This window comes from Geotrypetes seraphini, chromosome 13, assembly GCF_902459505.1.
Source record: "Geotrypetes seraphini chromosome 13, aGeoSer1.1, whole genome shotgun sequence".
In the NCBI taxonomy this organism is placed as follows: domain Eukaryota; kingdom Metazoa; phylum Chordata; class Amphibia; order Gymnophiona; family Dermophiidae; genus Geotrypetes; species Geotrypetes seraphini.
This window is the reverse complement of record NC_047096.1, coordinates 82,259,365-82,287,169: the sequence shown is the minus strand read 5'-3', so window position 1 is coordinate 82,287,169 and position 27,805 is coordinate 82,259,365. Positions and strand designations below refer to the sequence as shown.

The following is a 27,805-nucleotide window of genomic DNA, read 5'->3' as shown; positions in this document are numbered from 1 at the left end:
ATCAACTGGCTCACCTTTATCCACATGTTTATTCACACCTTCAAAGAAGTCAAGCAAATTGGTAAGGCAAGATATCCCTTGGCTGAACCCATGTTGACTCCGTCTTATTAAATCATGTTTGCCTGCGTGTTCCACAATTTTATTTTTTATAATTGTTTCTGCCATTTTGCCCGTCACTGAAGTCTGGCTTACCGGTCTGTAATTTCCTGGATCTCCCCTGGAGCCCTTTTTAAAAATCAGCGTAACATTGGCCACCCTCCAATCTTCAGGTACTCCGGATGATTTTAGCTGTTAACTGATTCTCTGGCTGATTTTAAAACAGCGATTGATTCACTATCTTTATTGCATGCAAATGATTGGCACAGAGGTGCAAATTATTTGCATACAAACTTCCCTGAGCGATTGAGTCAGGGCAGAGTCCTGACAGTAGTGAGAGAAGAAGCAGCCTCCTGTCACTGCTGTCAGGGCTTCTGTTGCCTGCCTGCCGATCTTATGGCAGGAGGGATGTTAACTCCCTCCTGCCATCGGACCCTCTCCTTTTCCCTCCACCCTACCGAACACCCGCGTTTAAAAATATGGCAGGAGAGATGCCGACTCCCTCCTGCCATCGGCCCCTCTCCTTCCCCCCAACCTACAAAAACAAATGGCAGGAGGGATGTCCACTCCCTCCAAACACCGACACTCCCTCCCCCTCCCCATACCTTAAGTTGGGAGCAGGAGGGTTGCCCCCCCCAAAATGCTTAAATGGTCCATTTATTTGTAGGTAATCTTAAATGATGTTTATTGATCTATTTGTGGTTTATGCTGGTATAGCGGAGGAATTTACAATCATATATTTGGGGATGGCTGTATAGTTCTTGAACTGGAACTTATCTTCCTAAGAGCATAGGTTTTATTAAATTATATCACTGCAGATAGCTAGTGCTTGCTTTCAGCTTGTATTGCATTTCAGCTTGGTAGTAGCTCTTCAGAGTACGTGGGAACTGCTGATCTGGCTATACATAGTATTTTTTCATTTGTTCATCTTTTTACATCCCCAGCCCAATGAAGAAAGCTTGGAACCATTAACCTCATCCTCCAGACTGGAAGCCATGAGCAACTTGATACCGGACAGAAGCGGTTATGAATTGCTTACTGTTATAGGTAATATTTCTGGGAAAGAACTAAGCCGTCCTTCCTTCAGTATGTGAAGTCTTTCCATGCTCTGCCAGATCAGTTGCTCTCAAGTTTCTCCTGTTGCAAAGTAGTCTTTTGGTAATTAGGTAGACAAAACTATTCAGCATTTGATTGGGGTGACTATCAATACTATGTTAGTAACAGGGCTGTGGAGTCGGTAGATGAATCATTTGACTCCGACTCCTCAGTTTCTGGTACCCACAAGTCCGACTCCAGGTACCCAAACTTATATCTGACTCCAACTCCACAGCCCTGGTTAGTAGGTGCTCTTCCATTGGCCAGAGGAGGGAACTATAGCAGGTTGGGTGGGTATGAGAGGGAAACTCAGGAAACGGATGAACCCAAATGTGAAATGAAAGGACTACAGCCAGGGAGGAAAGAAGCTTTTAAATGTCCAAAAATGCAATCTCTGAAGAGTTTGTGATTCTACTCGTAGCAGTAGAGAGCTGAGATGTTGAAAATCAGGGTTGATTTAAAAATCTGTCTTCCTGTTAGAATGAATAGTTACAAAGGAAAGGAGGCACTCAAGTTACACAGTAATAGAGCACTCTCCAGAGTTCTTTCTCAGATTTTATTTAAGGGGCCCTTTTATGAAGCTGCCTTAAGAACTAGCACATGCTTCCATAAGCTTAAAATGGCTTACCGCAGGACATTCTTGGGTGTCTTATAGTAGGTTCCAAATTGGCCTGAATGAAAAAAGTTTTTTAAGCTGTTGTTGGAGGGGGTATGTCTGGGGGTAAGGAGTGGGCATTCTTTTCTTTTTTAAAAAAATTTTAACTAAATTTTAATAAACATAGAACAATGCAGAACAGAATACAAGCGGAACACCACATACAGGAAATGAAGTTCCCCATCCCAGATCAGGCCTAACTAATACAGAGTATTCCAGACTAAACAAATAATTAGAGGCCTGCAAACAACCCCTCCACTCTCATGGGCAACCCAAAACGTGCTCATTCCCCCTCCCCCCCAGCAGCCTATGTCCACCAAGAAAGAGGTGGACGCTGTGTGTCCTTCATCATACCTCCCCCAACTCCAGAACCCCCACCCCCTCCCTGCATGATGTTACATCCCAGAACAGATCAGATAAGAGCAAAAATCCTTTTCCAGGACCACTTTTGTTTTTTATAATATCCATAGTGTTGAGCAGCAAGGTGCTCCATTTGCGCCAGCTTACAGAGTCGAAGAGACCAAGCCTCCCCTGTTGGGACTACAGTACTCTTCCACTGCTGAGCAATGAGACATTTAGCAGCCACTAGGCCCATACGAACCAATTTGGTCTTCCAAGGTTTATCTCGTACATTATAGAGGCTCAAAAGACAACTCTGAGGTAAAAATTGAACAGGGTCTTGGATCCAGGCAGTCAGGGTATTAGTGACATGAAGCCAAAACAATTGTATAACAGGGCAGCCCCACCAAACATGTAAATAAGAGCTCTTGTCCCTTCCACATCTCCAACAAACATCACTAGTGTGTGGATACATACTATGCAATTGCTCAGGGGTAAGATACCAACGCGTTAGCACTTTGTAAGCATTCTCCTGTACCAAAACACACTGAGATGATTTCTGAACTTCCAGGCAAATTTGAGTCCACTCCTTCTGTTGGAAAGTAAGGTCAAGATCTGCCTCCCATTTAAATCTATAAGGATACTATATATAACCCCCTGACCCAGAAAATAGCGGTACAAAACCGAGATCGGCCTGGGCACCCTCCCCAGAAGGACACACAGATTCTCAAGATGTTCAGAAGCCCACAGAAAGTATAAAATGCCGAAGTTGCATATAAGCAAAAAAAAATCCCCTTTAAGGCCCTCATCCCTCCCAACAAACTCATCATAGCTAGGGAACCTACCTCCTAGAAAAATGTCCCGAAAAGTATGTAAACCCCCGTAGCCCATTGTAAAAATGTACCCCGATCTTTCCCTGCTGAAAATTGTGGTTCCCCCTGTAGAGATGACTCCTCTTGACCCTTCTCGTTTCCGAACCCTACTCCACAATTGAATAAGATAGCGTAAAAAAGGGTTATGCACACCACATAATCGCTCGGTCTCAGAAAAGGATGCCCAAAGCCAGAACTTCAAGGGGCACTGCGGAAGAAGACTCTACTCCAACTGAACTCCCAATGTATCCGGCGCCACTGACTAGTCTAGCAAAAAATGAACCTGCACAGCCAAATAATACCAATGCAAGTTGGGAACTGCACGCCTCCCCGTCCTCCTTCGCCGACCAGAGCACCCGTTGAGCTAACCTAGGATGTTTACCCTGCCATATAAAGGCATGGAATGCTCTATGAAGGAATTGGAGAAGCCCAGGTGGGATCTTTAATGGCAAAATTTGAAACAAAAACAACTGACGCGGCAAAATATTCATTTTAATTACAGCTATGCGTCCCCACCATGAAAGCCATAACCCATGCCATTTTTGTAAATCAGCCCGTACCCACTTAAGCATCCCTGCAAAATTTAGTTCATATAAACAAGTTAAATCGTGTGGCAATTGGATACCCAAATACCGAATGTGCCCAGCAGCCTTCCGTAAAGGAAACATAACAAGTAAAGTCTGTTCCTCCTGCTCCATCAATGTCACCCTGAGAAACTCAGATTTATCCATATTTATTAGCAAGGAGGCCAAATTCCCGGAACACGTCCAGCAAAACTGGGAAGGTGATAACCGGATCCCGCACATAGAAAAGAACATCATCCGCGAAAAGGGCAATTTGTGTTCCGTCCCTCCCATCTGTATACCCCTAATATCGTATTGACCCCGAACCCAGCATGCCAAAGGCTCTATATAAAGAGCAAACAGGAGGGGAGACAAGGGGCAAGCCTGTCACGTACCCCTAGCTATGGGAAAAAAGCCGAATAACACCCATTTAATTTAATACATGCCCTCGGGGAAACATAAAAACTACAAATCCATTGCCCCAAAATCCCTCCCAGTCCCATCCTTTCCATTACTGCCCACACAAATCCCCATTGGACCTTGTCAAAAGCCTTTTCGTCATCAATTGACAACAACGCAATCTTATTTGCAGGTTGTTGGGAGCCCCATAACAAATGCAAGGTCCTGCGGATGTTGTCCCCCACCTGTCTCTTTTGTATGAAGCCCGATTGATCTTGGTGGACCAAATCAGGCAACACCCTTCCCAAGCACAATGCCAACACTTTAGCCAGAATCTTGGCATCTACATTTAGAAGTGAAATGGGCCAATATGCACCACAAGTTAAAGGATCCTTTCCAGGCTTTGGCAATACTGTGATCCCAGCATCCTGCATAGAAGCGGGTAATTGGCCCCCATTACAAATACGAACTAATAAATGGCCCACCTGTTCCCGAAAATGACAATAAAAACACATTAGAGAGACCATCAAGACCAGGTGATTTGTGGGTCTTCAAGTGTGTGATCACTCCCAACACTTCCCCCAAAGAAACCGGTTCCTGCAGCTGTTCCTTGGCCTGGGGTGCAAGCACTGGAAGGGACAACTGAGATTTAAAAAAAACCCTCCACATCAACACCAGTAACCTGCTCTAGAGAACCATATAAAGTTTTGAAATATGTTAAGAAAACATTGTGAATATCCTCATCTTTAATTTTAAGGGAACCCTGGGCATCTCTAATTGCAGTAACCATGGTCGCAACTCACCAAGCTCACAAGAATCTAGCCAACATGGCACTAGATTTATTGCCATGTTCAAACAGTGCTTGTTTAAGCTGGGTTTTGCAAAACTCGATGATCCTGTCGATGCGGCTCACTATATCCTCCACCTTGGCCCCTGGTAGGCAGGTTACTAGTCGATCCTGTTTTGCTCCTGCTATGTGGTTGCCGACTTGTCAGATGATGGAGTCTCCCATGATGATTGCTGTCTTCCCTATCTTCTCTTGTCTCTCTAGCCATAGGTCCTTGTCCTTGGTGTACGTCCATCTCTCTAGCCGCAGGTCCATGTCCTCAATGCACTTCTATCTTTCCTCCTCCAGGCATTGGCCTGCACTGGACTCATCTTCCTGTGGGTTCGGCCCTCCCTTGCTGTTTCCAGGTCCTGCTGCTGTGTCATCTAGTCCTTTCCTGTGATTGTCCTCCAGGTGGTCCTCACTCTCTGTGGATGTATCTTGGCAGTTCTGCTGTTGTTCCACGGCCTCTCTGTTCTGCCTCCTCGATGAACTTCTCTAACTCCCTGACTTCTTCTTCTTCGATGTTCCTCTCTTCCATGATGTTCTCCGCCTCCCTGACTTCTTCTTCGATGTTCCTCTCTTTCATGAAGTTTCCAGCCTCTCTGATCTTCGCCTCAACTGCTCGAAGTGCTTCTAGTTCTAGAACTCTGCCCTCCAGTGGCTTGACTTGCTTCTTCAGGCCCTCCAGTTCATCATCACATGCTAAAATTCTTACATTCCACATTATCTCCAAAGTAGCCACACTCTTAACTCGTATTTAATAAAGTTGTATTCCCCACTTTCTGAGAGTGCCTCAGTAGTTAACCATGTCTCATCCGAGTAAGCTGCGAGTTGAGTGTTTTATATAATGATTTATCAGATGCAATGGAACTACTCCTAGATTAAGCTCCTGAAGAAGCCTTTTGGCGAAACATGAAATCGTGTCGAGCTTAACTGCAATGGACATAACAGAATTTCTGTAAGTGGAGACAAGAATGAGAAAAGGAATATGGATTATTTTTGCTGCTGATACATTGATGATTTAAATACAAACTACAGTGACTTGCTATTTTTGATAAGGGTGAACAAAGAGGAAATTTTACATTTGATATTTTTATTGGGGTGATTGAAATTGTGTGTGGGTTCTATTATGGAGTGAGTGAGTATTATGTTAAGTATTTTAGAGATTATAATTGTGTAGAGATTATAATTGTGTATAATTAATTGAATTATTAATTAATAAATATTTATTTAATTCTTGACTATATAGCTTTCTAAATGATTTGTTAGTAGTTAACCAGAGAGATTTTCCAGCCACTGCAGGTTAATTTTGGCCACATTAATTATAAAAATTTGGTAAAGTGGTATAGACCTCTAAGTGCAAACTTACCTCAGTATGCAGCTTTACCTGAATATTAATTAGTTCAAGTTTATTTAAAAATTGATATCCCACTTATCAAATACATACATAATAATAAAATTTTAAATAAATATAGGAATAGGAATAAGCAGCCTCTGTCTCCACCTACCTCAAATAGCTGAGCTTGTGAAACTTTTCCCTAAAGCAGGGCTGGCCTGGGTAGGCTTTACAATGACATGTTCTTGTTGTCTAGCTGCTGACAGGTTTCTTTTTTGCTCCTTAGGTACTGGCTTTGAGGAGTTAATGACTGTAAATCTGGCCAAGTATAAGCCATCAGGCCAGTTTGTCACAATCAGGAGAATTAACTTAGAGGCATGCACCAATGAGATGGTGACGTTGCTGCAGGTAATACCTTGTTTTTTTATTAAATGCTAGCAATTTGCTAATGCTGTTCAGCCTCCTGTTTCAGAACCCTCATTTCCAGTGCATTAGGGATGGCGTACTGAACTATAGGGAACTCGATCCATTCTCGTGAGCATTCTGCTGAAAGATGTCAATCACAGCTTTTGAACACCTCCTCCTTTTCCCTGTTCTCTACTGCTTCCTTCAGTTTCTCTTTGTGCAGGCGAGCATGAAGGTGTCTTCTGATCGTCTCGGTTTATTTCTTTTTTTTTATTTGCATTAGTTTTGCACTTTTTCACTCTCATTGCGGCCTTTTTGTAAAGTCAGAGATCCCTTTTGTTAAGAGTCTACTCTTGCCTGCATGGAGAGGAGCAGATTTTAAATCTTCAGCTTGCAGACCTGTGTATCCTGTTTCAGCCAGCCTGCTAAAGATTCGTGGAGCTCAGGGTCTATTCCCCTAGTGTTTGCTGGCCCCTTTGACTTGGTCAGGGGCTGGAGCGCAGGCTGTTTAATCTCTAAGTGTTCCTTCAAGACGCTCATGGTGCCGGCTGCATTTCGTCCACCACCCCTTTTTTTTTTTTTTTTATAAAGGTCGGTCTTAGAGGTCTGACTAGCAGCCCGAAGTTCCCGGCAAAGTGGCTGAGTGACTGAAAGCAGAGGGTCTCTCCTATAACACCTACACTTGACAGGAGCTGAAGCAGGCAGCAGCAGCACCATCTCCCCAGCACATGGTCTGTGAGTAAGGCTACGACAGCCTGTGGGAAAAATCAGGGGAGGTCTTCAAAAGCTGTTTTTTAACTGGTTTTAAAGCTAGGGCCTTGGTCTCCCTCTAAAATCCTGTTTTTTTAGGTTTTTGGTCAGCCCTGGCTCTGTCATGTAATCTGACATATTGTAAACCCAAAACAGAAAATAAAATTATTTTTTCTACCTTTTGTTGTCTGGTCATTATTCAAATCATGTTGGTCCCAGGATCTGGTTGTCTTCTGATAACTCGCTTGCCAGAGTCTCCTGCCCATTTGTTATTTTCTTCTTTCTCCATGCTAACCATCCATCTTCCATCTCTGTTCTTCCCTTCCCTCCCCAGGAGGTCTGGCATCTTTCCTTTTTTTGTCTCCATCCCCGCAGCTGCAGCAGTGGACCCCACCATCCCCAGATCCACCATCTCTCCTTTTCTCAACTACCCTTTCATCCACAATCCCTTGTGTCCAACTTCTCTCCTTTTCCATTCCTTCCCTCCCTCCATCCCATTGTCCACCATCTCTCTCCCTCTCCTCTGTTTTAGACCCATTATTTCTTACCCACCCCAGAGAGATTAAATGCAACAGCAGTTCTTTGCAATAACCTCACACTGCAAAAATTATTTTTAAAGTATATATAGACAGCTAAAGCCATTAAGCAAAATTCAAATGAAAATAATAAATATTGCAATAATCAATATTCATATACAACACGTATTAGCATAATGTTTTGACAGTTGTGCTACACTGTTTTCCCTCTTCTTCCCGGTCTCATCTTCAAGATTGGGCCCACCGTTCTTCCCTCCCTCCATCACGGCTACCCGGTCTCCTCTTCAAAGCAACCTGCAGATCACCAATGTCTTTGGGACATTGCTGTGAACAAGGCTGACCTGTGAACTTCTAAAAGCTAAGTTACTCAGCATTTCATATTCTGCTCTTTTCACTGGTTTTCAGCATTATATCTGCTTAATTTCTCTTCTCATCCCTGTTTCTTACTAAAAAAAAAAAAAAAAAAAGCACAAAAAATAAACCCTTCTCTTTCCTCTGTTAAATCTTATTTCCTCTTCCTCTTCATAGGAAAAAGGGTAAGACTTTGTTAACTCTAATTAAATCCTGGTGCCTGTGGCTCAGGGTGACTAAAGTAGGGAAAATCCTGTTATAAATCTTGTGTTTTAGGGTAGCACTGATAGAACCTACATTTTTGTTTAAAATACTGTATTTTAGGTGGTATAGAGCCTATATTTCTGTCTTACTATTATTCAGCCATTGTTTTCTGCTGATTAGGTGGAGAAGGGAGGGGCTCTGTTTTACTTCTAAGGTTAATTGCATTATCTTTGGGACAGTGCTGTGAACAAGGCTGCCCTGTGAACTTTAAAAGCTAAGTTACTCAGCATTTCATATTCTGCTCTTTTCACTGGTTTTTAGCATTATATCTGCTTAATTTCTCTTCTCCTCCCTGTTTCTTACTAAAAAAAATATAAAAAAACACAAAAAAATAAACCCTTCTCTTTCCTCTGTTAAATCTTATTTCCTCTTTCCCTTTCCCTTCATATGAATAAGGGTAAGACTTATAGTCCCACCAACCCCAGGGACCACTATTCATATATAGAGACCCATATAATCAGGACTACTCAAATCAAGTCACTTCACAACCAATCAAGATGACCTTTATTCTATGCAATCACTGTGGTGCTTTAATTCCAAGACATACTATTTGGAGGCTTAAGGCTTGCCCCATCTGTCTTCAACTTGCCAGTATTAAGGAGGAGCTCTGCAAACTTAAACAGGAATTGAATACAATTAAAGCAGCTTCCATCACTCCACAAAATCATACCAACTTACCACCTCTACCTCAAAGAATAAAACAGCCCAGGAATAAATGGGTCACAGTAGGCTCAGGAAGACTGCGACATGTAACACAGAAACATCCACCTTCACTAATATTATCTCTACAGAATTCCTTCACTCCACTAGTGCACTGCGATACTCAAGAAAACAGGGAGGTGGGACTGGAACCAATGAAGGTAACTCAAGAGAACAAGCGCACCCTAAGTACAAATAAAAAAGCCAAAAACAGAAAACTATTACTGTTGGGGGATTCCATCATCAGAGACATTAACCTTGGAACACAGGGCGAGGAGACCAAATTAGTGAAATGTCTTCCAGGATCCTCAGCTACCAGGAGTTCCAGGCAAATACTGACTATAATTAAGGAAGAAACTAAGGATTTTAACACTGATGTTGTTATCCATCTGGGAACAAATGACCTGGCCAACAACTCCACACTTGCAGCACAGAAAGCTTTTCGGGAGCTTGGTGAGGGCGTGAAACCTTTTGTAAAGACTTTAGCTTTTTCTGAAATACTGCCTGCCTATAGAAAGGGAGAGCAAAGAGTGAAAAACACAGAGGACTTTAATAGATGGCTCAGAGCCTGGTGTCATCAAGAAGGCTTCAGGTACATAGGAGGATGGGGAAATACATGGAAGGACAAGAAGCTATATTGCACTGATGGGCTACATATTACTACAGCAGGAAAAAGAAACCTTGCAGAGAAATTTAGACAATATTTTTCTAGGCATTTAAACTAGAAGGTGGGGGTGGTGTATGTACGAAGGACAATTATAGAGAAAACCCCCGGCAAAAGAAAAGAAGTGATAGTAGTAAAGGCTGCAACATAAGCAATATCAGCAACTCATTTCTTAGTATTGCAACGGAAAGTGAAACGACACAAAAATCCATACGAAAAAGGAGATTATCGCTGAAAAATAGCTGGAAAGCGATGACCACAAATGCTTGCAGTCTAAGCAACAAAATTCATGATCTGCAAGCCCTGATGTTAGAGGCAGATCTAGATATTGTTGCTATCACAGAGACATGGTTCAGTGAATCACATGGATGGGATGCAAACATACCGGGATATAATCTTTTTAGGAAGGACAGAGATGGTCATAAAGGTGGAGGAGTAGCTCTCTATGTAAAGATCAATATCCAAGTGACCGAAATGCAAGGGACCTGGGGAGAGGAAGAAGCGATATGGATTGCTCTGAAAAGAAAAGATGGAACTTCTATTTACGTGGGTGTAGTCTATAGACCTCCGACTCAATCGCAGCAAATTGATAAGGATCTGATTGTGGATATCCAAAAGTTTGGAAGGAAAGAGGAGGTTCTGCTGTTGGGAGATTTCAACCTGCCGGATGCGGATTGGAATGTTCTGTCTGCGGAATCGGAAAGAAGTAGGGAGATTGTGGATGCCTTTCAAGAGGCTCTGCTCAGACAAATGGTGACGGAACCCACAAGGGAAAAAGCGATATTGGATCTGGTCCTCACAAATGGAGAGAGTATCTCTAATGTTCGAGTGGGTGCTCACCTGGGTAGTAGCGATCATCAAACGGTTTGGTTTGATATATCAGCTAAAGTGGAGAGCGGCCGCACGATACTTAAAGTCCTAGATTTCAAACGTACGGACTTTAATGCAATGGGAAAGTAACTGAAGAAAGAGCTGTTAGGATGGGAGGACATAAGAGAAGTGGAAAGACAGTGGTCTAAGCTGAAAGGAGCAATAAAAATGGCTACGGACCTTTATGTGAAGAAAATCAATAAAAACAAGAGAAAAAGGAAGCCGATATGGTTCTCCAACCTAGTGGCTGAGAAAATAAAGGCGAAAGAGTTGGCGTTCATGAAATATAAAAAAACCCAAGAAGAGGAGAGCAGAAAGGACTACAGGGTGAAACTGAAAGAAGCCAAGAGAGAGATACGTTTGGCGAAGGCACAGGCGGAAGAACAAATGGCTAAAAATGTAAAAAAGGGAGATAAAAATTTTTTCTGATATATTAGTGAAAGGAGGAAGATAAAAAATGGAATTGCTAGGCTAAAAGATGCTGGGAACAAATATGTGGAGAGTGATGAGGAGAAAGCAAATGTGCTAAACAAATACTTCTGTTCTGTGTTCACAGAAGAAAATCCTGGAGAAGGACCGAGATTGTCTGGCAAAGTTACACGAGAAAATGGAGTAGATTCTGCGCCGTTCACGGAGGAGGGTGTTTATGAGCAACTTGAAAAACTGAAGGTGGACAAAGCGATGGGACCAGACGTGATCCATCCCAGGATACTAAGGGAGCTCAGAGAGGTTCTGGCGAGTCCTATTAAAGACTTGTTCAACAAATCTCTGGAGACGGGAGTGATTCCTGGGAATTGGAGGAGAGCGGATGTGGTCCCTATTCATAAAAGTGGTCACAGGGATGAAGCAGGAAACTACAGGCCGGTGAGCCTCACTTCAGTTATTGGAAAAATAATGGAAGCGTTGCTGAAAGAAAGGATAGTGTACTTCCTAGAATCTAATGGGTTACAGGATCCGAGGCAACATGGCTTTACAAAAGGTAAATTGTGCCAAACGAACCTGATTGAATTTTTTGATTGGGTGACCAGAGAGCTGGATGGAGGACATATGCTAGATGTAATTTACTTGGATTTCAGCAAAGCCTTTGATACAGTTCCTCATAGGAGGCTGTTGAACAAACTTGAAGGGCTGAAGTTAGGACCCAAAGTGGTGAATTGGGTCAGAAACTGGCTGTCGGACAGACGCCAGAGGGTGGTGGTTAATGGAAGTCGCTCGAAGGAAGGAAAGGTGACTAGTGGAGTCCCTCAGGGTTCGGTGCTGGGGCCAATCCTGTTCAATATGTATGTGAGTGACATTGCTGAAGGGTTAGAAGGAAAAGTGTGCCTTTTTGCAGATGATACCAAGATTTCTAACAGGGTAGACACCGAAGAGGGAGTGGAAAATATGAAAAAGGATCTGCAAAAGTTAGAGGAATGGTCTAATGCCTGGCAACTAAAATTCAATGCAGAGTAATGCATTTGGAGATTAATAATAGGAAGGAACCGTATATGCTGGGAGGAGAGAAGCTGATATGCACGGACGGGGAGAGGGACCTTGGGGTGATAGTGTCCGAAGATCTAAAGGTGAAAAAACAGTGTGACAAGGCAGTGGCTGCTGCCAGAAGGATGCTGGGCTGTATAAAGAGAGGCGTGGTCAGTAGAAGGAAGAAGGTGTTGATGCCTCTGTACAGGTCATTGGTGAGGCCCCACTTGGAGTATTGTGTTCAGTTTTGGAGACCGTATCTGGCGAAAGACGTAAGAAGACTTGAGGCGGTCCAGAGGAGGGCGACAAAAATGATAGGAGGTTTGTGACAAAAGATGTACGAGGAGAGACTGGAAGTCCTGAATATGTATACCCTAGAGGAAAGGAGAGACAGGGGAGATATGATTCAGACGTTCAAATACTTGAAGGGTATTAACGTAGAACAAAATCTTTTCCAGAGAAAGGAAAATGGTAAAACCAGAGGACATAATTTGAGGTTGAGGGGTGATAGATTCAGGGGCAATGTTAGGAAATTCTACTTTACGGAGAGGGTAGTGGATGCATGGAATGCGCTCCCGAGAGAGGTGGTGGAGAGTAAAACTGTGACTGAGTTCAAAGAAGCGTGGGATGAACACAGAAGATTTAGAATCAGAAAATAATATTAAATATTGAACTAGGCCAGTTACTGGGCAGACTTGCACGGTCTGTGTCTGTGTATGGCCGTTTGGTGGAGGATGGGCAGGGGAGGGCTTCAATGGCTGGGAGGGTGTAGATGGGCTGGAGTAAGTCTTAACAGAGATTTTGGCAGTTGGAACCCAAGCACAGTACCGGGTAAAGCTTTGGATTCTTGCCCAGAAATAGCTAAGAAGAAAAATTAAAAAAAGAAAAGAAAAGAAATAGCTAAGAAGAAAAATTTAAAAAAATAAAAAAAAAATTTAAATTGAATCAGGTTGGGCAGACTGGATGGACCATTCGGGTCTTTATCTGCCGTCATCTACTATGTTATGTTACTATGTTATGTAGCGAACTTTGCAGGCTGCCATCGACCTCCACAGCACATTCCCTCTTCTGCGGTCCCGCCCCTCCTCTGATGTACAGGATCACGGCAGAGAGAACGTGCTACGGAGATCAACAGAAGCCTGCGAGGTTCGCTATAGCCAACCAGCGATCCTTTGCAGGCTGCTTTGAAGAAGAGACCGGGAAGCTGGCATGGAGGGAGGGAAGGAATGGCAGGCCAAATTGTGGGCCAAATTTAATTACCCTGCGGGCCAAATTTGGCCCGTAGGCCTGAGTTTGACACCCCTGGTTTAGATTTAGTATTTTAGTCTACATTTCAGAGCATAAGATCAGATTAGGGCACAGATAGCAGTTGAGGAAAGTCTTTAGTGTTTAGCTCCCACTCATCCCTGGCGTGATTTCTGATTTATAGTTCCTTGAACCAATTAGAAGGCTAAAAAAAAGTAATTAGCTAGTAATTAGCTCTTAAGAAATAGTCTAGGCAATCCTAGGAAGGTAACTTACCAATTACAACATTACAAAATAATAATAAAAATTAAACATTACTACCAAGGGTGATATGCTATAGATCTATAAAATACTGAGTATAGTTGAAAGGGTAGATGTGGAACACTTGTTCACTCTTTTCAAAAATACTAGCAATGAAGCTACTAAGTAAAAACAATTTTGTTCTCGAACCAGTGCTTACCCACCCTGAAACTTTAAAGGCCAGGCTCTAATGGTATGCAACCAAAACCAATCATCTAAGACTCATTGTTAATGGCGCGGTATTGTTTAGTTGCGAATATACCGCTGCCCCCATTAATATTGACTCGAGTACATGACAAAAATACTCCAATCAAATGCCTCCAATATGATGTGAATGCATCTCTACAGGCCCTAACTCTAGTATATGCCGATTGTAATCTAATCGAATGCATCCAATCTATATATGCCTCCATTACACCCAAAGATACCTCTATAACTTGTGCCGATCTAAATCTAAAGCCCTCCATCTTAGAGTGAATATACCTCTGTAACCCCCACTTCACTTCCCCAGTGTATTGTGAATGCACCTCTATTTCCCTTACTCCACCCTTCAGTATAATGTGAATGTACCTTTAATCCTGTCCCTCCAAAATATTGTGAATGTATCGCTGTAACCCGTTCTGGGCTCCTGGGAAGGACAGGCTATAAAACTAAATAATAAATAAATAAAAGAAACTGGAGAAAATATTTCTTCACACAACATGTAATTAAATCAAAATTTGTTGCCGGAGCATGTGGTGAAATCAGTTAACTTAGCGAAGTTTAAAAAAGGTTTGGATAATTTTCTAAAAAAGAAGTCCATAGACCATTAGTGAGATGGCTTGGGGAAATCCACTGCTTATTCCTAGGATAACAGCATAAAATCTGTTTTACTACTTGGGATCTAGCTGGGTACTTATAACCTGGGCTTGATGGACCTTTAGTCTGTCCCAGTATGGCAATTCTTATGTTCTTTGTATTTATTTATTTTTTAAAATTCTTTATTCATTTTAACAACTTACAAGTGTAATCGGAAATAACATTTAAACTTACAAACATCTTGAATTTCTGTTACAATCATTTTAAATTAATGAAATTTATCCCCCCCTCCTACCCTTACCATATCATATGTAATCACGTATATCAAATAATATATTCTTTTCTACTAATCCAAACAATTAATATAAGATTAGAACCCCCCCACCCTCTCATTTGCAATTGTATAATTAAGGGAAAAATGTTATTTACTCGTTACAAAATCTTATGTTCTTATTTAAACTGTTGTTTTTATTTGATATGTTTTACTGTTCAGTGGCAATATTCGTTCATTTATAAATCACAGTTTCATTATTGACTGTTATAACGTTATATGAGTAGATCAGAACCTTGGTTTTGGGGAGTTCCCCGTGTCACTCCTTCTCTTGTCTTTTACTCTAGAGCTCTCACATGCTTTGATATGAGCTGAAGGGGGCAACAAAGACTGGGAAGGAGGATGAGGTGTTCAAAAGCTGTGATTGACATGTTCTGCAGTATGCTTGTGAGTGGCGCTGTCCGACAAAAGGTGTGGCAGGCCGTACTGGAACGGATAGTGTGCTGAATACATTGTAGATTTTTCTACATGCAGACACCTACTTTTCATATGATTCTGAGTAAATCTAGTTAGCAATACAGTTGTGATAAATAGGGCCAATGCACAATTAAGAGCATATGAAAAGTTAGGTACAAAGATATAAAAATATTGAATATGGATTGCAGCCAACACCAGAAAAGAACATTAGGGGTTAATAGTAAGAAAAAGCATAACAATATTATCTTTATGTAATTTGCTGGTTAAACTGGAGTTGGGGAAACTAAATAGATAACACATTTGTAGAGGTATTACAATTATAAGTGCTCTTTCTCTATCTCTCTGTTCAATATTCTTTGGGCTCCTTTTACTAAGGTGCGCTAGCGTTTTTAGCGCATGCACAAAATTACCGCGTGGTATGCTTCTAGAATAATGCCAGCTCAATGCTGGCGTTAAGGTCTAGCGCCCGGGACAATTTAGCACGCGTTAAGGCCCTAACGCACCTTAGTAAAAGGGGCCCTTTGTCTAAAACATTTCAATTTCGCGCCTAAAACCCTCGTGGTTTAATTGATGACAGATATTCCTGAGCTGGCTAGCTCAGAGAATATTTGATTTCACATTCCATTACTTGGTAAAGAAGACAGCCTAAATCTCTTAAATGTGCTCTAAAGAATTATTGAATATGAATGTTTGGGACCCCAGATGAATTCAATCAAGTGTTTGCACTCTTACTAAAACCCATTGGGGGCATGTTTAGACAGGATAATAGTAGATTTTCCTGTTTGCTTGTGAGAATGGATTGAGTACCTGTGGTCAGCATACCATCCCTATCTACTGGATAAGATATAAGAACCTAATCTCTTTTTGCAGCCTCCTCTGAGACAGAAGACCTATGTTAACAGCTCCCTAAGGAGGAGCTCTTAATTCTCTTATGACATCTTAGGGTTTCAGAAACTGAAAATAATGGCAATGCTTCCAAGAGATCAAAAATGTGTTGCTCAAAAAATATTAACTAGGTCTGATTTCAAACATTAGGTTTTAAAGCAATGTATCACAAACAGAGAAGAGCAACTAAAATGGTTAAGGGGCTGGAGGAATTGCAGTACAGTGAGAGATTAGAGAAACTGGCCCTCTTCTCCCTTGAAAAGAGGAGACTGAGAGGGGACATGAGCTAAACATTCAAGATAATGAAGGGAATAGACTTAGTAGATAAAGACATGTTGTTCACCCTCTGCAAGGTAAAGAGAACGAGAGGGCACTCTCTAAAGTTGAAAGGGGATAGATTCTGTACAAACGTAAGGAAGTTCTTCTTCATCCAGAGAGTGGTGGAGAACTGGAACGCTCTTCTGGAGGCTGTTATAGGGGAAAACACCCTCCAGGGATTCAAGACAAAGTTGGACAAGTTCCTGCTAAACTGGAATGTACACAGGTGAGGCTGGACTCATTTAGAGCACTGGTCTTTGAACCTAAGGGCCGATGCGGGAGCGGACTGCAGGGCACGATGGACCAATGGTCTGACTCAGCAGTGGCAATTCTTGTTCTTATGTTCGCCGCAGCATAAGATGCAGATGTGCCGTGAGATGCCAGGGAGGAGGAGAGGCTCCAGCACCAGCTGACTGCCTACAGGATGTGCCTCTCATGGCAAGAGGCACATCCTGTAGGCAGTCAGCCGCTGCCAGCTCCTCTCCTTCTTCCTGGCTCCTCTCCTCCTCGCCGGTCCTCTTCTTTGTCCTCACCCCCCACTGGCAGCTCAGGGCCCTGTCTGGAGTGTCTCCGCACACGCACGGACATCATCATGGCAATGTCCTTGCACTTCCAGGTGCCTTGAGCCGGCCTCCAGTTTAGTGTGCCATGGCTCATAAAGTTTGCGAGACACTGGTTTAAAGAATCTTTGTTTATAAATAAGTTATTCTTGTTAAGAATTGCATTTTTAATGAATGCAGATTAATGCAGGGGTTTGGGCAGGAAAGAACTGTTGGTTGTATACTGAAATAGATACAGTAAAACCTTGGCTTGCAAGTAACTTGATTTACAAGTGTTTTTTCCAAGACAAGCAAAACATTTCATTAAATTTTAACTTGATATACAAGCAATGTCTTGCAATACAAGTACATACAGTATACACACATCACAACTGAGCCGATGGTTCTTCTCTCTCTGACGCTGCAAGTGTAGTGACTGTTCTAAACGAGCGAGATCTTCCAATACAAGTACGTGTAGTATTTTGTATTAAAGTTTTTGGGTTGTGGAACAAATCATCTGAGTTTCCATTATTTCTTATGGGGAAATTTGCTTTGATATATGAGTTCTTTGGATTACAAGCATGCTTTTGGAACGAATTATGCTCGCAAACCAAGGTTTGTACACTTAATTTCCCTAATCCGTGTATCCTTTTCCTGATTTTAATGCCTTGTGCCAATATTTGTGAGGTTTTGCCCTCCATTCGAGTAACCCATTGCAACAGTTTTGTTTCCTATTATGTGTATCCTTATTCTTTCAGAGTGAACTCCATATCTCAAAGCTTTTCAATCATTCTAACATTGTGCCTTATAAAGCCACCTTCATAGCTGAGAATGAGCTCTGGGTAATCGCACCCTTCATGGGTTATGGTGAGTGGAGGCAGCAGCTCCTGTCTTTTTCTTTTGCATGTTAGTAGTTTCATGTTCAATCCCAGAGCTTTTGGGCAGACTCTAGAGAAATGATCACAAATATGTCCCCATTTAATTGGCATCTGATGGGTATTTAACCCTGTGCAGAACATTGTCCCATAATGTTCTGGAGAACAAAAAAAAGAGGCAGTGGAAATGTGGCAACCAACAACATTCGTGAAGCAGAGATCTGACACGTTTGATACTGTCCCCTGAGGAAGGCGATGCTGTCGCCAAAACTTGGATCCTAGTCGGGACTTTGTTCTTATACATTTTAGTGGCTTATTTTCAAATAATAGACTTGTATCCATTTGTTGGTTGCGACATCTCCAGTGCCTCTTTTTGCTGTTCTCTCCATAATGTGCTGGGGCAGACTTTGTTTCTTGCATCAAGTTATTCAGTGATGCCACCTAAAAGGTTAACACCATTAAAATATGTATAATTTCTAATGGTTTAAATTAGATATGTCAATATATACTTTCCAATGTGGCCTGATAGCAACCTCAGCTTGAGACTCTAGAGAATATATGAATTGAGCCTGCATAAAGATGTGGCATCCTGTATAAGGTAGGACACTGTGTGTGTGTTTTGCTTGAAATGGATATATCTTTTATGCAAGGAACTTGCTGGAAATTTATTCTTATCTCTCTGAATATTCAGTGCCAGCTATTGGCTGGGAACCGACAATGACTATCCAGGATCAGCTGCTATTCAGTGCTGGTACTCGCATAGCTAAGCAGGGAGAGATAGGAGTCTGTACATTAGGTGATCAATCCATTCTTGTGAACCACTTGCCAAAGGATGTCAATCACATGTTTCAGCTTCTGCTCTTTCACAAGTGGAGTATAGCTCCCTCTTTGGGTTTTCCTTCTGCAAGCAAACTAAGAAGCGATGTTATAATTTGCTCTATTTGTTTTTTGTTATTTTCCGGCCTTTTTACTCAGTTTTCAGGAGGCTTTGGTGGCAGAGGACCATAAATAGGATATAGGGACAGAACAGCCGGCGGAGTCCATCTCAGTCAATTTCAAGTCCTATTGAGGGATTTTGAAGCAGAGAAAGAAACTGCACCACTTCTGTCTTCAGCCAAGCCTACTACATGCCCCTCAGACCCTATTCCCACCCCTCTACTCAACCCCATTTCACATACTGTTATCCCTCCCATATGACATATTCTCAATCTATTTGTTTCCACTGCAACTGTCCCTGCTGCCTTCAAACATGTGGTGGTTAAACTGTTTCTCAAAAAACCCTCGCTGGACCCCTCCTGCCCGTCCAACTATCACCCTGTCTCCATTCTTCCGTTTCTATCCAAGATACTCGAGCGTGCTATTCTCTGTTGCTGCCTGAACTTCCTTTCAAGTCAACATGCCAGTTTTGTGTTGGATGGTTGGCTGAGGAGTGTATGTGTATTGTGCGCATGCGAGGGAGGGGAGGGAGCCTTGGACTTAGCCTCCTCAGAGTCCTCTAGGGCTGGGGAACTGCAGGGGGGCTTATGGTAGGGAGAAAATCCCTTCCAGAGTCCTCAAATAGTAAAGGGATGAAACGCAAATTTGCAGACACTGCAGAGCCGAAGTGAAGCCAATCTGAGGTCCTGCAGGGGTCCTTGGGGCCTCCTGTTCAAGGATGTACACCAGAATTTGTGAATCTTCTGTGGAAAGCTTATTTGACAAGCGTGGGATGCACTATGCTGCCTGGGAAACCAGAACTGAATGCAGTACTCAGGGGAGGTGCACCATTGATTGATACAGAGGCATTATAACATTCTTAGTCTTGTTAACCATCCCTTTTCTAATAATTCCTAGCATCCTATTTGCCTTAACCGCCACCGCACATTGGGTGGAAGGTTTCAGCATATTGTCCAAGATGACATCCAAATCCTTTTCTTGAGTGCTGACCCCTAAGGAAGCCCCTAGCATCCAATAACTATGATTTTGATTATTCTTCCCAATGTGTATCACTTTGTATTTGTCCACATTAAATTTCATCTGCCATTTGGACACCCAGTCTTCCAATTTCCTATTATCTTCCTGCAGTTTTTCACAATCTGCATGCATTTTAACAACTTTGAACAGTTTAGTGTCATCTGCTAATTTAATCACCTCACTCATAGTTCCAATTTCTAGATCATATATAAATAAGTTAAATAGCACTGGTCCCAGCACAGATCCATGTGGCACGTGGTTATTTACCCTCCTCCCCTGAGAAAAATGGCCATTCAACCCTACCCTCTGTTTTCTGTCTAATAACCAGTTCTTAATCCACAATTGAACATTGCCTCCTATACCATGACTTTTTAATTTTCTCAGGAGCCTCTCATGAGGAACTTTGTCAAAAGCCTTCTGGAAATCTAGATATACTACATCAACTGGCTCACCTTTATCCACATGTTTATTCACACCTTCAAAGAAGTCAGTCAAATTGGGGAGGCAAGACCTACCTCGGCTGAACCCATGCTGACTCTGTCTCATTAAATCATGTTTGTCTGCATGTTCCACAATTTTATTTTTTATACTTGTTTACACTATTTTGCCCAGCACTGAGGTCAGGCTTACTGGTCTATAGTTCCCTGGATCCCCCCTGGAAGCCTTTTAAAAAATCAGTGTAACATTGGCCACCCTCCAATCTTCTGGTACCACAGATGATTTTAATAACAGGTTACAGATCACTAACAGCAGATCAGCAATTTCATGTTTGAGTTCTTTCAGTACCCTGGATGTATACCATCCTGTCCAGGTGATTTATCACTCTTTAACTTGTCGATTTGGCTTAGTACGTCTTCCAGGTTCCCCAAGATTTCTTTCAATTCCTCCGCCTCATCACCCTTGAAAACCATTCATTCGGTTTCTCCACTATGGCTTTATCCTCCCTGAATGCACCTTTTATTCCTTGATTGTCCAAAGGTCCCACAGATTCCCTCACAGGTTTTCTGCTTTTGATGTACCTAAAAGAATGTTACGATGAGTTTTTGCCTCTTTGGCAAGTTGTTTTTCATATTCTTGTTTAACTTTCTTTATCAATGCTTTGCATCTAACTTGCCAGTGCTTATGTCTCTTCTTATTTTCTTCATTTTTCCATTCTTTCATGGATGTTTTCTTGGCTGTAATAGCCTTTTTCACTTCGCTTTTAAACCCCGCCGGCTCTTGTTTTCTCTTCTTTCCACCTTTGTTAATACGTGAAATACATCTGGTCTGTACTTCCACGATGGTATTTTTCATGAGTTATAAGGCAGAACAGAAATGTATGTTATTTTCGGGGAAGTTCCCGTGTCCCTCCTTTTCTTTTTTCCTGTTAACAGTGGAGATCTATTCCTTTGGTACAAATTGAAGAGGGAGCTATACTTCACTGGTGAAGAAGGAGGAGCTGAAAGATGTGATTGACACCCTTTTGCAAGTGGTTTGTGAGCAAGGATTGATTACCTAAAGTAAGGATCCTGTGTATATTAACAGAAAGTTAAATGGAGCTGAATATTGTGGCAAGCAGCAGCCCATAGAATTTTAATGTTGAAGGTTATATCCAATGTGTAAAAACACCTGTAGTAGTAATGTTGCTCATTGAGGTTTCTATATCTACCACTGACTTTAATTTTACACTTCTCTTACAAGGCTCAGCTAGAGATCTTATTGGTACCCACTTCATGGATGGAATGAGTGAGCTGGCAATTGCATACATCCTACAAGGAACACTTAAAGCCCTCAGCTATATTCACCAAATGGGCTATGTACACAGGTAAGGAGGAATACCTACTTCTTTGCATCCTACAGATCAGGCCAGAACGTGTGGGTTATATCCATTGACCAGAGGATGGGGATAGAAAAAAAGTAGTTCTGTGATTCACCCCTAGCCATAGAACACACTCATTTTCTGTCTCAGCAGTTGATGACAGTGTACTGTGCAGCTCCTTAGCTTAAAATAGCTTTATCGATTCCTAAACCAGTTTCTGACTAAATTTGTTGAGCTCAATGGTCTTTCTGATGAATATGAGGAAGAGGAATGAAAGTAGCTTTCTGTAGACAGGCCTGGGCATCTCAAAGCCCATTTCCCTGAATCCCCCTGGTGCCTCTTATTTACAATTAGTTAAGTATAGGGCGTTGCTGAAGCTAGAGGTCAGTACTTGATGGTACTGATCCTCTCTTCTCTTCCCTTAATGTCACCTAAACCAGTGGTCCCCAACCCTGTCCTGGAGGACCACTAGGCCAATCGGGTTTTCAGGCTAGTCCTAATGAATATGCATGAGAGAGATTTGCATATAACGGAAGTGACAGGCATGCAAATCTGCCCCATGCATATTCATTAGGGCTAGCCTGAAAACCCGATTGGCCTGGTGATCCTCCAGAACAGGGTTGGAGACCACTGACCTAAACTGTTGCTGCTTCAGCTATGCTCTTCTAACAGCAAGTACACTCAGGGCTTAAACAATAAAAATAGTAAACGCTATCTAAACTCTTTGATGTTGGTGGTGGTATTTTTGCTGTATCAAACCAATAACCTCAGTACTCCCACTACCCAAAAGAAAATCCACAAACAAAAACTGGAAGGTAAAACCCAGCACTTACAGATATATTAATAACATTTTTTTAAAAATCATAAAACTGAGTCCATAAAAACAATAATAGCTGGAAATGGTAACAAAGTCCCAAATATGTACCAGTCTGTATTCTGACAAACCTAGGGCCAGTCCTGTTTTTGTCCCAGGGAAAAGAAGCAAAATGTCCGTTCCCTGACCTGAAGAGCTGACCAAATTAATGGCAAGAGTCAGGAGTTAGCTGACTACTCTTTTGATAGAGAATACGAACAGGATGAAGACTGGTTTTCCAGCAACAAGCAGAAGAGCACAGCACAAAATAAACACATTACAAAGCCAGCAAGATTTACTGTTTATAAGGAAAAGTCTGTTACCTTAAGACAGCCTCAGTACAGGCAATATAGGGAGAGAGCCAAGCCCCATCCTCCTTCCCAGGTACAGGGGGTATGGCTCTGACAGATATAAAGAGCAAGACCTGAGTCAGGAGAGGGAGGAGGGACAAAACAGTCAGAGTGATTCACCAGGGCCTGAATTAGGCCGGGATGAGAAAATGCCAGAGAAAGGTCCATCCCTGTCTCAACCTAGGGTGTGTCCTGAGGTCTGGGAGGAGATGGACATATCAGAATGGCCAGTGGATCCAGAACCCATCTCTGAAAGCATGGAGGTTGGTCCTTAATATGAGAAGCAATGCCAATGTTTGTTTGTTGTGCTAGAAAGGCAGAAACCTCTGCTGAAGACAAGAGGGTTATTTTTGCATTTGTTTTTCCCTCTTAAAAGGACTGTGAATTGTTAAGCAGTGGACGCTATTTTTCTGTTGGGTTTTTTTCTGGCTCATATTTATTTATTTCTATATATATTTATTGAACTTTCAATATAATCAAGCATAACTTATACAGAAAGGAAATTCAGCAAGAAAATAAGTAAATAGACATTGTAAAACATCAAAACATCAAATATAAGCTTAAATCTCTACTCAAGTCCTCAAATGGGATCCAAGGTGGATGATGGGCAAATAATAATAATAAAAAATAAATTACAAAGATATACTAGTTGACTGAGGTAGTACACCCTTTCTTAAACTTAGTACTCATGTTCCATCTTTCTCCAAACATGAAGTTGAGAGAAAGGTTGTCAGTTGAGATGGCTCAAAGAAAACAAATTTATGTGAACAAAAGTAGCTGAAAAATTAGTCTTTGAACAATTATCAGACTTCATTGAATCATCAAACGCACTGCACCCTAACCAAACGGGCTTTCGAAAACATCATAATACAGAATATTCAATGTTAGGCCTTGTAACCAATATCCATTATTACCTAGACCACCACAAATCGGTTGCTCTTTTTTCCTTAGATCTCTCAGCAGCCTTTGACACTATAGACCACATTCTTCTACTCAATCGTTTGGAATCTTTTGGTATTGGTGGACAGGTACTAAAATGGTTTACATCTTTTCTCTCCAACCGATCTTCAACGGTTACAGTCAAAGACGACTACTCTACTTCTTACTCTTCACCTTTTGGTATACCCCAGGGCTCTATTCTGTCGCCTCTTTTATTCAATATCTTTCTCTCACCTTTACTTACTATCTGTCAATCACTGGGCTTTACCTCATTCTCCTATGCTGATGACATCCAAACCTTCACCGTTTGACCCTGAAAATGATGAAGAAATTACAGCTATTAACACTAAATTGGACACAATAAAAAATTGGCTCTGCCACAATAAACTCTCATTAAATACACAGAAAACACAAACTATGTTATTTACTTGGAGAAAAGACATTACACCAATTTCTCCATTTGTACTTGATAATACCCCAATTGAATTAGTATCAACCGTGAAAATCTAGGCATAATCATTGATTCAAATTTATCTTTTCACGACCATATAAGTCAAACTATTAAATCCTGCTTTTATAAACTCCGTTTGATACGATCTATTTCTTCTTTTCTAGAACCAAAATCTGTCAATATCCTTGTTCATTCTATGATTATCTCTAAATTAGATTATTGTAATTCTTTGCTATTTAATGTATCCCAAAAAGAAAAGAAAAGACTCCAAATAATCCAAAATACTGCCATAAAACTTATTCATAAAGCAAAAAAATACGACCACGTAACACCACTATTAATTAAGTCACACTGGCTGCCTATTAACCACCGAATAACGTTCAAAATAGCTTTTCTAGTCTTCAAGGTACTATTATTCAATGCGCCACAATTCATTTCTAGAATGATTATTCCATACCATTCGACCCGATCCCTTCGATCCTCTCATCAAGATTTATTATCGGTCCCCTCCTTAAAAATTATGGGAACAAGGAGAAATGATATGTTCTCTGTTTTAGCTCCCCAACTCTGGAACACTCTGCCTCTTTTTATTAGAAAAGACAAAGATCTTATCTCCTTTAAAAAACTTTTTTATTCAATGACGCCTTTGTGTTTTTCCCCTAATATATGTTTTTTCTTCCCTATTATGAGAAATTTTTGTAACTTTTTCCCCCTCTCCTCCTTGTCACGTTTGTCATTAAACTATATGTACAGAGAAATCATTAAATTTCTAGATATTTTTGTTTTATATTTACTGTTAATGATTTATGTGTTCTGTTTTTAATTTGTTTTTTTGTTTTATATATGATGTTAACAACTCTTGTTTTCTGTTTTTAACTTATTATTACTAAGATTGTTTGTCTCCCCACAATTTGTTTTTTAATTGTACATCGCTTAGAATGTTTTATATAGGCGATTAATCAAATAAACGTGAACTTGAACTTGACCGATAATTAATTACATATTTACATGGATGTCGCAAATAAAATGTTGCCCCTAGAGCTATAACACAAGGTTTCCTTAACAAAAATTTGCGTCTCCTTCGCTGGGTCTCCTTGGCCAAATCTGGAAACATCTGTATTTTGCAACCTAAAAATTATTTTTGTTTATTTTTAAAGAAAAGTTTTAGCAACCAGTTTTTATCTGGTGCGAGAGCTACTGTTAAAAGTAAAGTTGCTGGAGCCACCAATTCTTTATCAGATGTTTCCAAAATATTAAATATGTTCATTAAATCATGTCCCAAATTCTGTTGTTGTTGCTGTTCTTGTGTCTTATTTGGAAGGTAATAGACCTATGTAAATGGAGGTAATGTTTCTTCAGAAAGCTCCAATATTTCCATCATGTAACGTTTCAACATTTCTCTAGGGGCTATCATAGGCACCCTGGGAAAGTTAAGAACATAAGAAGTTGCCTCCACTGGGTCAGACCAGAGGTCCATCGCGCCCAGTGGCCCGCTCCCGCGGCGGCCCATCAGGTCCGTGACCTGTGAAGTGGTTTCTGTCTAATCCTATAACCTACCTCTACTTCTTTCTGTACCCCTCAATCCCCTTATCTTTTAGGAACTTATCTAGACCTTCCTTGAACCCCTGTAGCGTGCTCTGGCCTATTACAGCCTCCGGGAGCGCATTCCATGTGTCCACCACCCTCTGAGTGAAAAAGAACCTCCTAACATTTGTTCTAAACCTGTCCTTTTTCAATTTCTCCGAGTGCCCCCTTGTGCTTGTGGCTCCCCACAGCCTGAAGAATTTGTCCCTGTCTACCTTCTCTATACCCTTCATGATTTTGAAGGTTTCTATCATATCTCCCCTAAGTCTCCGCTTTTCCAGAGAGAATAGCCCCAGCATTTCCAATCTGTCCGCATATGAGAAGTTTTCCATACCCTTTATCAACTTTGTCGCTCTTCTCTGGACTCCCTCAAGTACCGCCATGTCCTTTTTGAGGTACGGCGACCAGTACTGGACACAGTACTCCAGATGTGGGCGCACCATCGCCCGATATAGCGGCAAAATGACTTCCTTCGTCCTGGTCGTGATACCCTTTTTGATGATACCCAACATTCTGTTCGCTTTCTTTGAGGCTGTCGCACACTGTGCTGATGCTTTCAATGTTGTGTCTACCATCACCCCCAGGTCTCTTTCAAGTTTGCTCACTCCCAGCAACGATCCCCCATTTTATGGTTGAACATCGGGTTCTTTTTCCCTACATGCATGACTTTGCATTTCTCAGTGTTAAAACTCATTTGCCATTTTTTTGCCCAGTCTTCCAATCTCGTTAAGTCCCTTTGCAGGTTTTCACAGTCTTCCTTGGTTCTAACCCTGCTGTAGAGTTTGGTGTCGTCCGCAAATTTAATGACCTCACAGTTCGTCCCTGTCTCCAAGTCGTTAATAAATATATTGAACAGGAGCGGTCCCAGCACCGACCCCTGTGGGACTCCACTCGTGACCCATTGCCATTCTGAGTAATGGCCCTTTACTCCAACCCTTTGTTTCCTGCCTGCCAACCAATGTTTGATCCATCGGTGGATATCCCCTTCCACCCCGTGGTTCCACAGCTTCTTAAGCAGCCGTTCATGGGGTACCTTGTCGAAGGCTTTTTGGAAGTCAAGGTAAATGATGTCAATGGATTCCCCTTTATCCATCTGTCTGTTTATTCCCTCAAAGAAGTACAGCAAGTTCGTGAGGCATGACCTTCCCTTGCAGAAGCCGTGCTGGCTTGCCTTCAGCTGCCCAATTTTTTCTATGTGGCCGCAGATGGTGTCCTTAATCAGTGCTTCCATCATCTTTCCCAGAACCGAGGTCAAACTCACCGGTCTGTAGTTTCCCGGGTCACCCCTTGATCCTTTCTTGAAGATGGGCATGACATTTGCTATTTTCCAGTCCTCTGGGATCTCCCCTGTTTCTAAGGAAAGGTTACATATTTTGCGAAAAGTTTCTGCTATTTCGTTTCTCAGCTCTTTTAGTACCCTTGGGTGGATGCCGTCCGGACCTGGTGATTTGTCGCTTTTTAGTCTGTCTATCTGACGGAGGACTTCCTCCCGGCTTACTTCTAGTATGACCAGTTTCCCATCCTGGTCTCCATGTAAGATCTCTTCGGGTTCTGGAATATTGGATGTGTCCTCTCTCGTGAAGACTGACGAGAAGAACTTGTTTAACCTTTCAGCTATCTGTTTCTTCCTTTACCACTCCCTTCCTGTCTCCATCATCCAATGGTCCCACTTCCTCCCTGGCCGGTTGTCTCCCTTTCAGCCTAGCATCCTCTGCAAGAGTTTTCACAAAATGTCTGGTAGTTATAACACCAACACTACGGACTTATGGTCTCCAAGTGTTTCCCTATCTAGACTATTGCCTAATAAAAGCCACATCTCCTCAGACAGTCTGCTTGGCGAAAAAACTGTCCATAGATTTTTTTTCAAAAGCTCGGATTCAAAGTCAACTTTCCAGGTCTCAACTACAACCCTTGCAACGTCTACAAATTATAGGAACCATACTGGATACCAATCGGTTACAAGTTTATCTTCCTCAACAGAGACC

The 27,805-nt window shown here is 41.8% G+C and overlaps 1 protein-coding gene across 4 annotated transcripts in view; it reads left to right on the top strand.

The window, feature by feature from the left end:
• The window catches only part of STRADA (STE20 related adaptor alpha), a 59,123-nt gene that overhangs the window by 2,108 nt on the left and 29,210 nt on the right, over positions 1 to 27,805 (top strand). For 3 of the 4 annotated variants that reach the window (XM_033918617.1, XM_033918618.1, XM_033918619.1), the window contains exons 2-5: positions 1,041 to 1,143; positions 6,471 to 6,592; positions 17,776 to 17,884; positions 21,526 to 21,649. In XM_033918617.1, the coding sequence (XP_033774508.1) occupies positions 1,041 to 1,143; positions 6,471 to 6,592; positions 17,776 to 17,884; positions 21,526 to 21,649 (458 nt within the window). Of the gene's footprint in view, positions 1 to 1,040; positions 1,144 to 6,470; positions 6,593 to 15,145; positions 15,303 to 17,772; positions 17,885 to 21,525; positions 21,650 to 27,805 lie in introns of those variants that run through there. The other variant, XM_033918620.1, reaches the window with a different exon arrangement.